At 36.4% G+C, this 12,781-nt stretch overlaps 1 protein-coding gene across 2 annotated transcripts in view; it reads left to right on the top strand.

Moving 5' to 3' along the window:
- SCLT1 (sodium channel and clathrin linker 1) overlaps positions 1-12,781 on the top strand; it is a 96,612-nt gene that overhangs the window by 2,568 nt on the left and 81,263 nt on the right. For both annotated transcript variants that reach the window (XM_037058522.1, XM_037058523.1), the window contains exons 2-4: positions 5,399-5,466; positions 11,434-11,492; positions 12,031-12,103. In XM_037058522.1, coding sequence (XP_036914417.1) covers positions 5,399-5,466; positions 11,434-11,492; positions 12,031-12,103 — 200 coding nt within the window. The remainder of the gene's footprint in view (positions 1-5,398; positions 5,467-11,433; positions 11,493-12,030; positions 12,104-12,781) is intronic.

Below are 12,781 nucleotides of genomic sequence, written 5' to 3' on the forward strand. Positions count from 1 at the left end.
AGAGGGACTTGACTCTCAAGCTAAAGAACGAAGATTTCATTCTTGTAGTGGGGATTATGGGTAGTGGGGGTGGGCTCATCTTTTCTCTTTCATTTTCTAAACAGTGCCCCTCACAGAGCAGATACTTTCTAATTTTGATAAAGTTCCATTCACCAATTCGGGGGTTTTTGTGGATCTGTGTCTTATCTAAGAAACCTTTACCTAACCCAAGGCTGCAAAGGTTTCCTTCTATGTTTTTTTTGTAGAAGTTTTGTAGTTTTGAGTTATACATTTAGATCTATGGTCCCTTTTGAGTTAAATTTATACAGGTGGAGGGTAAGGGTCAAGGCTTGCTTTTTTGCATGTAGATGCCCAATTGAAAAGAAAATCCTGTCCCCGTTGGAGACCTTGGCACCTTTGGTAAAAACCAGTTGTCTGTATTCGTGTGGGGTCATTCCTAGACTCTATTGTATCAATTGTATGCCATTGATCTGTTTGGAGTTTTTTTTTCCATTGGATAGCATTTTTTTAAAGATTTTATTTATTTATCTTTAAAGGGGAAAGGAAGGGGAGAAGGAGAGAAATATCAATGTATGGTTGCTTCTCGTGAGTCCCCTGCTGGGAACTGGCCTGCCACCCAGGCATGTGCCTTGACTGGGAATCGAACCGCGATTGTGTGCTTCACAGGCCCACGCTCTGAAGTTTTATAATAAGTCTTAAAATCACATAGTGTTAGCCTTTCGAATTTGTTCTTTTTCACAGTTGTTTTGGCTATCCTAGGTCCTCTGCACTTCCACATAAGTTTTAGAAGCAGCTTGTCCATATCTACAAAAATGATGCTTGGATTTTGATAGCCATTACATTGGATCTATTGATCACTTTGTATAAAATTCATATCGTAAGGATACTGACTTCTCTGATCAGTGAAAAGGTATATGTCCATTCACATGTCAATTAATTTCTCTCAGCAATATTTTATAATTTTTAGTACATAGGTTTTGCACATCTTTTGTCAGATTCATCCCTGTGTATTGCTGTTTTTAATACTATTATAAATGGCATTATTCTTTTACTCTCATTTTTTTATTTATCATTGCTACTATATAGAAATCTTTTTCTCTTTTTTTGCCAATTGTACCATGCAACCTTTCTAAACTCACTTATTCTAGTAGGTTTTTTGAAAAATCCATTAGATTTTCTGCATAGGCAACGTTTTTATCTGATAAATAAAGATGGTTTTAATTCTTCCTTTCCAATTTAAATGATTTCATTTCATTTTCCTGCCTTATTGCACTGATTAAAACCTTCAATACAGTGGAGTGGATATCCTTGTCTTGGTCCTAGTATTAGGGAGAAAACATCTGCCTCTCAAACTTATGGTGTTAACTAGGTTTTTCAGTGATGTATTTAATAGATTGAGGATGTTCCTTTCTGTTCCTAGTTTTCTGAGAGTTTTTGTCAAAATGAATATCAGACTTTTTCAAATGATTTTTCTGCATTTGAGATAAGATGTTGTTTTCATTTTTAGTTTGTTAGTAGGATGATATACACTGACTAAATTTCAAACGTTAAGCCCTTTTCTTTTTGGAGGATAAACTCCTCTTGGTCTTGATGTATTCTTTTTACATATCATTAAATTTTATTTCCTTAAAGTTTGTTTAAAACATTATTTTATCCTCACCCAAGGACATTTTTTCACTACTTTTAGAAAGGGGGAGGGAGAGAGAGGAACATCGATGTGAGAGGGAAGCATCGATCGGTCTCCACTCATAGCCCCCAGACCATGAACCGAACCCGCAAGCCAGGCATGTGCCCCAGCCGTTACAGGACCTTAGCTCCAATCAGCTGAGCCACACCGGCCAGGGAAATATTGCTTCCGTATGACATAAACAGATCAGTAAAGAAGACAAATTTAAAACTAAGTAAATTATTACGAAGTTCAAAAGTCAGGTAACTACATCCCATTTCAAGAATCCTAGGACCCCAGATGCAAGCCCCCTTGTAATCATAATGTCCTCCTCAAAGATAATTGAAGATAATCAGTATCTTCAACTTTACACTGCAGTTCAGTGGTAGCTGTGTTTTAACTTTATATAAATGAAACCATAAATTGTGTATCCTTATGTATTTGGCTCTTTTCATTCAACATTATCATATTTTTGAGATTTATGCATATTCTTGCATGCAGATGAATTTGTTAATTTCACTCCTGTAGCACGTTCCAGTTTTTCAATGTATCACATTTACTGATTTCCTTTTTTTTTAAGATTTTATTTATTTATTTTATACAGAGGGGCAGGGAGGGAGAAAGAAAGGGAGAAAAACATCCATGTTCCTGCCTGGATTGGGGACCATACTCACAACCCAGACACCTGTCGTGCCCTGACCGGGAATCGAACTGGTGACCTTGTGCTTTGCAGAACAATTCCCAGCCAACAGAGCCACACCAGTCAGGGCTGACCATTTTTCTTCTGATGGATATTTGCATTTGTTTCCAGTTTGGGGCCATTGAAAATAATGCTTATCAAAAAAGGCCATTGACCTTTTTTTGTCTTGACCCTTGGTCCGCAAGTGCACGCATTTTGATTGGGTATCTTCCTAGGTAGGAACTGTGTGTGTGTTTAATTTTAAAGTTGGACTGGTTTACACTCCCTCTTTCTTTTTTTTATTCCACATTGTCACCAACATTTGTTTTCTAAGTTTGAGTCTTTATGTTATTGTCATTTTAATCTGTATTTTCTGGTACCTAATAAGGTTGGGCAGCTTCTCTATGTTTATTGGCCATCCAGGAACCTTTTTGTGAAGTGCCCGTCAAGTCATGTCGCCACTTCTCTGTACTGCCGTCTGCCTTTTCGTTGATGGAATTTTTTTATGTAGTCTAGATATAAGCCCTTTGTCAGTTACATGGGTTGGAAATGTTTACAGCTGGCATTTTGACTCTTTTAGCAGTTCATTTTGATGAACAGAAGTACTTCATTTTAACGTGGCCCAGTTTATCAGTTTTCTCTGTTATGGCCAATGCTTTTTGTTTCTGATTTAGAACTCTTTCCCTACCCCTGGTTATAAAGGTTTTCTCTGTTCTCTTCTCGAGTTTGTTGTTTGCGCTCACAAGTTGATCTTCATTTTGCCTAGAATTGATTTTTATCGATGTTTTATTCTCTTCCGTGAGGATGTCCAGTTGACCCAGAACCACTTACACTTTCTCCCACGCTGCTCCGGAGAACCGCTTTGATGACAGTTTACGTGCTCACACTCACGTGAATGTACCTGTGGGTTCTCTCCCGTTGGTCATTTTGTTTATTTTTATATGACTACCATGCTCCTAAATTACTGTAGTTCTGTGATAAACCTTGATATCTGGTACAGCAAGTGTTCCTGTTGCCCTGTTCTTCACAAAAATGTCTGAGCTGTTTTCAGTGCATTTCCATCTATATTTCAGAAGCTACTTCCAAATTTCCGAAAAATCCTCTTCAGGATTATTAATTGGGATTGCATTGACCTGGAGATGAATTTGTGGAGAACTGCTCCTTTGACCAGACGGACTCCTGCGAGCTGTGCGAGGCTGTGCTGCCTCACGTCTGCATCTCCCGCCTGCTTCGTAGTTTCCTATGCAAGAGTCTTACACATCTTTCAATAGATTTATTTCTAGATACTGATATTTTTTAAATTTTAAATAATACCTTTTATTATCTTCTAACTCTATGTTGTCAGTATCTAGAAATCTAATTATCTTTTATGTATTAACTTGCATCCAACAACCTTGCTAAACCTACTGATTCTAAGAATTTATCTTCGTGTTCTTTACCATTTACCACATAAACACTGTATCTATAAATAATGACAACTTTTTCTTTTTTAAGTCCTTATACCTTTCATTCCTTTTACTTGCCTTATTGTGTTAACTTAGACCTCCAGGAGAGTGTGAATTCATGTCAAAAGAATTTATTTGCTGTTCCCAATTTTCAAGGGAAAATTGTCAACATTTTCACTCTTAGGTATGATACCTGTCTGTTTATGGGGGAATCCACCATATTGAGGAAGTTTCCTTTTTTTAATATTTTATTTATTTATCTTAGAGGGGAAGGGAAGGAGAGAGAGAAAGAGAAATGTCAATGTATGGTTGCCTCTCGTGCGTCCCCTGCCAGGAACCAGGAACTGTCCTGCAACCCAGGCATGTGCCCTGACCGGGAATCGAACCGCGATCGTGTGGTTCGCAGGCCCCCCCCGCTCAATCCACTGAGCTACACCAGCCAGGGCAGGAAGTTTCCTTTTATTCCTACATTTCTAAATCTTTATCGTGAATATATCTTGAATTTCATCAGATGCTTTTTCTAAAACCTTTGAGATGATTATATTTGTTGATCCTCTTTCTGGTGTGCATATTTTCTGTTTCTTTTTTGGAATGACTAATGTTTGTGATTTCCTCCACTTCACTTCTCTGGGTTTAACTTGCTGCTCTTTTTCCAACTTGTGGGGATGGATGTGTAGTTCATCGACCTTTTCTTCTACCCCATGCAATTAAAGCTGTAGATTGCTTGTTAAGCCAGTTTCAAGGTATTACATTTTCACTATAATTCAATTCACAACACTTTCAAATTTGTTTTGTAGTTTCTCCTGAGACCTGTGGGTTATTGATAAGTAGTTTTTTAACTACAGTTTATGGAGATTTTCCCTTTGCTCTTTGGTTCTCTATTGCAGTTTAATCAACCTATTTAACGTGCTGTCCTTAGCTTCAGTCTTTAGCTCCAGTCTTTTGAAAGTTGTTGAGACTTGCCTCATTTCAGTTTAAATGTCCCAGGTGATCTTAAAAGAATGCATATTGTACATTTATTGAGTACTGTGTTCTGCTGGAAATTAAAAGTATCATCTTGTACAATACTGACTGAGAGCTCTTGGCTTTACTCTGGACCTCCTCCCCATCATCTCTTGCCTACTCCTGCATAATTTGGATTCTTTATCCTGCAGTTTCTCCTCAATGTGGGGGTTTGTCCAGGAAAAGAACTTCGGCAGATTTTAACCATTCTAAAGAATATGGCTACAGCTAATCTTTCCAACTCTTTTTACTTCTAGTAGCAAAAAAAATGAAAATAATTGTGCAGCATATTTTTGACTTCTGCTAACCTAAAGAGAAAACTAGCAGAGATAGAAAATTAAAATTTATGAGATCAGAAAAATTAGTTCTTTGCAACTGTTCTTTTCCTCTTTGGCGATAGTCAGCTTAGGTATGTAGAAGATGCCCTAATCTTAAACTCTGAAGTGGTGTGTTGAAGTGGATGATTCATTTCATTTTGAGAAGCAATGGAGACTAGCAGCTTTGAATTGGTATATCACACAGTAACATCTATTTCTAGTTTCTAACAATTGAACACTACCCAATGAACTACAAATTGGTTTTCCTTTTTCTATTTTTATTTTTTAGGTCAAAGACTAAATGAAGTTCTTAGGCCACATCAAATGGAAGATCTTTCCAAATACTCAACAGTACAGGTACGTAAATTAATTAAGGTTTAACTGGTTCGTTCTGGTTGTAAATATATTTACACAAATATGAACTGAAATGAATTCTACTTTGGATTATTCTCATGTGAAGCTGCCTACAGTGCTTTGAGGTTTTACTTACAATTTTGATTCTTATAAAGAGGAAAGCTTGTTTTTGTTTGATGAATGTAAATTCTTGGACCATAAAAATTGCCCCTTTTTTTCAGAGTTAGAGATTACATATTATGGATGGTGTTAAAATGTCTGAGTTCTAAAATGAGAATGCATCATTGTTTTGAAACATTCTAAAATTGCTTTTCAGGATACAGCCAGTTGTAAACTTTAATTCTCTGAGTTCTTATAAATTATGACAGACTAACTCAGAATAGTAAATAATATATGGCAGTGTTTTAAATATATCTGTTCCTTGGGTGTATGTTTTTATATATGAATATTGTGTTTAAATCTCTTTAACCCATAAGGTACCTGTTGGTGAACTCTGAGTTACAAAACGTTGAAAGAAAAACTCTTGTTCCTAGGTTAGTGATAGATATTTACTAAATTAATAAAGAAGTGTTTTCCTTTAACATAAGTGAAAGGAACAATTAAACTGAAATGGTCTCTAAGGTATTAGAAAAAAAGTTATTTTTAAAGCATTAAAAAAAGAATAGTTTGGTTGGCTGGAATGTATTTATCCTTATACGTATTTTTTTTACCCTAATGTATACTCAACATTTAACTACTGCTCTTTGTTTTTATTTCCAAAGACCAGACTCAGAGTCCAAGGGTCTTGAAAATACCCGCTATTCGCTGTACTAATCATGTTATTTTTCTTATGTTGTCTGTTATACACATTAAACTATTAGTATGTAGGTGACAGTGAATCTTTCATAATCCAGTAGCTTCTAAACTTTGGTCTGATTCTTAGGTTCTTTTGCTCTGCTTAGTGTCTTATAAAATATGCCTAAAGGGAGGGTTCAAACATATAGTTGATTTTAAAGCCGAGAATACTTCTGGGCATGGTGCATTGCATCATATCTACTGGAAGCTATGGCTGATTTGATTATGAAGAAAGATTATGCCAGATAAAGCAATGACCCTGGTCAGCTCTTTAGATGTACCTGCATTATGCGTTGTGGTTATAATTTGTCAAAGCCTAATGGTAACATACCAAGTAGGGGCACATCTTCACCTACTTAATAGTGTACTCTGTGGTAAAATGAGCTTTAATTCTCTGAAAGTATACATCCTTCTCTGCCGTGTACTATTATTGTAGTCATACAATTGTGTTTTCATTCCTGTCTCTTATTTGCAGTGGTAGCGTAGTGTTACTGCCGAGGGTTCCCCCGGCAGTCCACGGGCCCAGAACGTGTGGCTGTCTCAAGACTCCACTCATCGTGGGTCTTACCTTTCACTGCGTGGCTTGCAGGAGTGAGAGGGGAGGTAATATGAGAGCAATATAAAGATGGTTCCATGTTTGAAAATAAAACAGTGCAAATCACCATAATGGCAGGAAAAAGAAGAAAACTGACTATCTCAAGAGGTCTAGAAAATAATTATCAAAGTTCAGTTCTCTATGATGATAAAAATTTTCATCATAGAGAAAACTAGGAATAGGAAGAAAGAAACTTCTTCAGTTTGAAAAGGCTAGCTACAAAAAACTAGATGTGCATTGCACTGGATGGTTAAAGGTTGGAAATTTTCCCCCTAGGAGTGGAAATGAAGCAAGAACGCATGCTAAGATCGCTTTTACTCAGCATCATGCTAAAGTCTGCGCAAGAAGAATACATAAAAACTGAAAGGGGGAAATAACTGTCATTATTTGCAGAAAATAAGATTGTATATGTAGAAAATAAAAAATCTTAAAATAGTCAGACTTAATAAATGAACTTCACAGTTTCTTTGAATATGAGGCAAAATTACAAGTTTAGTTTTATTTCTGTAAGTAGCAATAATCAAATTGACAATGAAATTTAAAATAGTGATGCTACTTAGAGTAGCATAAAAATATTAAATCTTTAGGAAAAGTTCTAATGTAAAGTATGTAAGACTGGAAAACTATAAAATATTGATAAAATTAAAGAAAAATGAAATAAGTATAAGGATGTAGTATGTTCATAGATTGTAAGGCTTATTAATTGCATTCAACAAAATGTCAATCAAAATGGTAGTAGGGTTTTTTTTTTTCAAACTTCTGAAGCTATTTCCAAAATTTATATGCAAAGGCTAAGAAGAGCTAAGACAACCTTAAGAATAGCAAAGCCGGAGAACAGATACTAGCAGATGTCAGGATTCACTGTAAAGGTCTCAAATTAAGACAGTGAGACACTCACTAAGGACAGAGAAGTAAACCAGTTGAACAGACTAGAGTTCAGAAACAGCTCTACCCATATCAGATTTCCATTTAGGAAAAAAAATAATCTTGATCCTTACTCATACTATTCTCAGATATTCTGAAATGATTGTGTATCTAAATGTGTAAGGTAAAATAATAGAGCTTTTAGAAAGATATTTACAGGAACAAATCTGTCCATTTGTAGTAGGCATGTTGTCTTCAAAAGGACACAAAAAACAATAATCAGAAATAAAATGATATGATAAAGTGGACTAAGTCAAAATGAAAGAATTTTTTGAAAGACAAATTCATTATCATTAAGAAAATAAAGCCAAGCTGTAAGTGGCAAAACATATTTGCAGTCTGGGAAAAACCCATGCTAGATTATAAAAAAAAATCTCTTCAAATGAATATCAAAAAATACTCAGAAAAACAGGCCAAAGACTTGAACATGGAACTTCATGATGGTCACTAAAGTTATAAAAAGGTGTCTGACCTTGTTGTGTGTCAGATAAATGCAAATTAAATCAGCAGTGATGCCCTGCTCCACATCCGCTGACTGAAGGGAAAGGCGCGAATCCAAGTGTTGTCAAGGATGGGGAGCATCTCCCGGGGCTGCCTGTGGGCGAGTCAGCCGGCACCGTCACTGTTGGAACGCTGCCCTGGTCCTCATCGGTGTTGTCCTGGGTAGACCCATAAGAAAAGACCTTTTTCAGGAATCATTTCACTTTGCATGGCACCAAGTTCACTAAACTTTCACTTATCGGAGAACTGTGGGCTTTGATTTGATGTTTCCACAGAAATGAAATGCAAAATGAAGTCCCTGGTACCAATGTGCACACATTTCTGTTAACCTAGTATCCACTGTGCAAATGTGAAGGCTGCTTCTGTTTCCTTTCTTGATCCGAGTTTTCATTGCACTGGTCCAGGCACTTTGGGAAATTGAGTGGTGTACTTGCAATATGTGTGCTTTTCTATGTGTATGTAGAACTTGAATAAAAAAAGGTCTTCCTTTTTTCTACTCATTCTCACATTCTGTGGCTCTTACATAGCATGTCTTCACTCTTACTATTGCGGTTTCTTGTTTATTTGCCTCTCCCTTCTTCACCCCTGCACCCTGCCTTACAGTGAAGGACTGTGCATTGGCTGTCTTTGTAGTACCTCCTGTGCCTGGCATGGGCCCTTGACGCAGGAAGTAAAATAAGTGTTTTTGGAGTTAAAATGTTGAAAATCAGTTACGTAAAACTTTAGAATTCACAGGCTTCTTTCAGCTGTGCCTTTTATTAGTTTTTTAATTGTATATGTGATCATGAATACTTTTTTCTTCAAAAAAATCCCAGAAAATTACAGATCCCTTAAAAATCCCTTTGAATCCCTCATTCTTCCCCTCTGTCCCACTCCCCCGCCACCAGGTCATAGAACTGACCTCTTGATTTTTGTGATGTATCCATGTTGATATGTGTAAACCTTGTTAATTCCTTGAACTACTTATAGGATCTTGTTGTATTATTTTTCAGTTATCCTATGGATGGACTTTTTCCTCTTTTTTATTACAATAAATGCTGCACTGAACATTGTCGTACATCTCCCTGTGTTTGCCTATTCCTCCATCTTTATACAAGATACTAAATTTTTGGTCATGCTACATGCTGACGTGTTTTGCTGGCATTTTAATTTCACCTATGGTGCCTTTGGCTGTATAGAATTTTTAAGTTTAGACATGAAATATGTCAGTCTTTCTGTTACTAGGTTGCAATACTTGTGTTTTCCAGCTGGAAGATGTGTTTTGAGTGAGAATGTGCCAAGCGCTGCTTGGACTGTTGGTGAACGAGACAAACAAAAGGCATCTTTAGTTTGGGAGCTTAAGAAAGTTTTTTCTACCCCAAGGTCAACAACACATTTTCTTTCAATAATTGTTAAATGTTTTAAAAATTTTGGATGTTTAATCAGTCTGAAATTCATTTTTTCCACTTAGTATTGCTGGAATCTAATTTAATTTTGATACTCAATGTTGTTAGTTGAAAAGCAGCATTTTGTCCATTCTGTAATAATTTCACTTCTTTCATGTATCACACACCTAATGCTTGAACCTATTTTTTGATTTCCAATATTTCTCTGTTTGTTACTGTGTCTGTACCATATTGTTTTAATTACTCTAACATAGTGTCTTGCTATGTAGAAGGGCAAGTTCTTCCCTCCTGTCCTTTGCTGGATTGTCTGACCTATTCTCGCACATTTACTCATACAGCAGAACTTGAAGAGCTGTTTAATCAAGTTTTACAAGTTCTTCTGTTGGATTTTTTTTTGAAATTTTATTGCTGTTGCAGTGAATTTTAGAGAATAAATATACTGACGATATTGACTGTTCCACACTTCTGTGAGTAAGGGATAGTATCCAGCTTATTCAGATCTTCTTTTATGTCCTTCGGTGTAGTTAATGTTTCAGTGAAGTTGCTGCAACATTTTTTGGTGGTTTTTGTTTATTAAGTACTACCTTTTGTTACAGTAATGAATAGGATTCTTTTTCTATTACATTTTCTAATTACTGCTAGTATTTGGAAAAGCCGCTTTTTTTATGTTGATTATTTGGTGACTTAGTGTACTCTCTTATTAGCTCTAATAATTGGTCGATTCTATGTTAATGGTCAAACTGTCTGTAAATAATAATTGGGCTGGCCAAAAAGTCCGTTACATTTTTTTTCATATGGCTCTAGTACTGCTTAGTTGTCTTTGACTTCATTGGAAACAATTTTGTTAGATTGTGTTGTAACAGCTGTCGTAGCAGCATGCATTTAAAAATAACAACAAAATGGGTGAATTTTTGTGCAGCCATTTTAATATTGAAGATGGAAGAAGATATGCAACATTTTGGCATATTATGCTTTAGTATTTCAAAAAAGTTAAAAATGCAATGAAAACATAAAAAAAAAACTTGTGCAGTGTATGGACAAGGTGCTGTGACTGATTGAATGTGTCACCAAAGACGTGTGAAGTTTCTTGGTACTATCAACATTTTGGCCAAATAATTCTTTGCTGTGGGGCCACCTTAGGCATCGGAAGATGTTTAACAGCTCCCCAGCCTCTACCCACTAGAATCTTATAGTGGAAGATAGCCAATATACTCAAAATATCCAACTCAATAAAGTTATTGGAGAAAATGAAAAATTGCAGAAAAAAGCATAACAGACTTTTAGGCCAGTCTAATAATATTTTATCTTCTTGTCCAGACTTTAAATCTTTGACCTGCTCACACGACAGGTTGCACTGACTAGAACCTCTAGTACAGGCCGCACTTGAGTGATGATGAGGAAGCAGCCACATGAATGCATTTAATGCAGTGTTTCTGAGGCTTCATCATGAACAATGGTAATTGAAATAGGTTTACAGTAGATTTTTTTAAACAATTTGAGAAAGTTCTTTCTATTTTTAGTATGCCGAGAGTTTTTATTACATATGGGTTTTAAAATTTACCAAATACATTTTTAACATGAAATGAGATGATTTTTTCCTCTTCTTTTTCATTGCATTAATAGATTTTCTAAGGTTACAAACATTTTAATCATATTTAGTTTTAAACTACTGTCAGTTTCGGCTGGAATGACCCGAGAAAACGTTTTAAGAGAAAGTGTTTTCTTTCACAGAATGCTGCCTTCAAAGGAGACGGGGATGACGTTTTGGGAAACTCAGTTGTCGACCAAAGGTGAGATTGAGTTACCAGAAAAATATGATTTTCTTAATTACACTTAATTATTGCTAAAATAATTCCTTTGGTGTTAGAAATGCGTATTCCGTGGTCTGCTATATAGTAATTGGGTTTGAATGATCTGTCGTTGAACTGAAAAGAAAAGCTAGCCAGTGTTACAGTCTAGGCGAGGGCTCTCCACTGGGGTGCTTTGCCTCCCTTCCCACCCCAGGTATTTGACAAGGTCTGGACGCGCTTTTGCTCTTCAGAACTGCAGAGGGTGAGGGTGCTGCTGGCATCTGTCGGGTAGAGGCCAGAGATGCCACTGAACAACTACAGTGCACAGATCCGCTCCCGCAACGACGACGACTCAGCACAAAACACTGACTGAGCTAAGGTTAAGACCCCCTGGTTTCGGAAAAAGGCAAAGTATTGATTGCTGTTGGTAAAATTGTAATAAGAATAGATGTTTCGATGTCCAATTTATTTCATAAGTTACATATTTACTAAACCAGGTTGAACAGAACATACCTTATGTTTCTGTATTTTTCTTTAGCATTTTAGCACCTCTTATTTCTGAGTATGATAAGCATCTGGAAGAGCTCAATGGGCAGCTAAAATATTACCAGGTATGACATCATAGTTATCCATCTGTCTGTAATATAGAAAATAGTAAAATGGACTCCTTTTTTTAAAAAACATCGATAAGAAGAAAATATTGAGCTCTCTGTAAGTGTGTGTGCTTTGTGTGCGAAGAGTGTCTTCCGTTTGGTTTTTAATCCACTGTTTCCTTACTCCTGCTCTCTGGCAGGAGTATCTCTTCGATGCTTAGAAGCATCCCTTTCTGTCAGCTGCTTACATGTTTAGTTTTCCCTCGGGAAGACCCCAAACCATCTCACCTCTTTTACTCCTCTCTCTACTGTCATTTCATCTGTGTTTCCCATTATTCTGAGAATAAATTATTTCCTGAATTTCAAATATTATGTCTGTCAGATTTTAGAAGCCATTGATCCACTTCTAATATAAGCTGAAGCTGTACCAGCTTTTCTCTAAAAGCTTTATTATTTTAGAAGAGGAGTGAAGATGGAGGAAGCTGTTGCTATGGACGGATTAGCATCGTGGTCCCTACAGCAGGCTCAGGGAGAACGAGAAAACCGTAGCACATTATTACTTGGGTCACTATCCCAGTTTCAATTGGCTACACTTTTAGAGTATACCTAACCTCTACAGCCTGTTTCTTTGACTTGAAAATGCTTTCTTCATTTCCCCCCTCAACTTTTGGCCTTTTTGATTACTGGATAACCGTA

This window comes from Sturnira hondurensis, unplaced genomic scaffold (assembly GCF_014824575.4).
Source record: "Sturnira hondurensis isolate 20B ecotype Veracruz unplaced genomic scaffold, ASM1482457v3 Scaffold0010128, whole genome shotgun sequence".
In the NCBI taxonomy this organism is placed as follows: Eukaryota; Metazoa; Chordata; class Mammalia; order Chiroptera; family Phyllostomidae; genus Sturnira; species Sturnira hondurensis.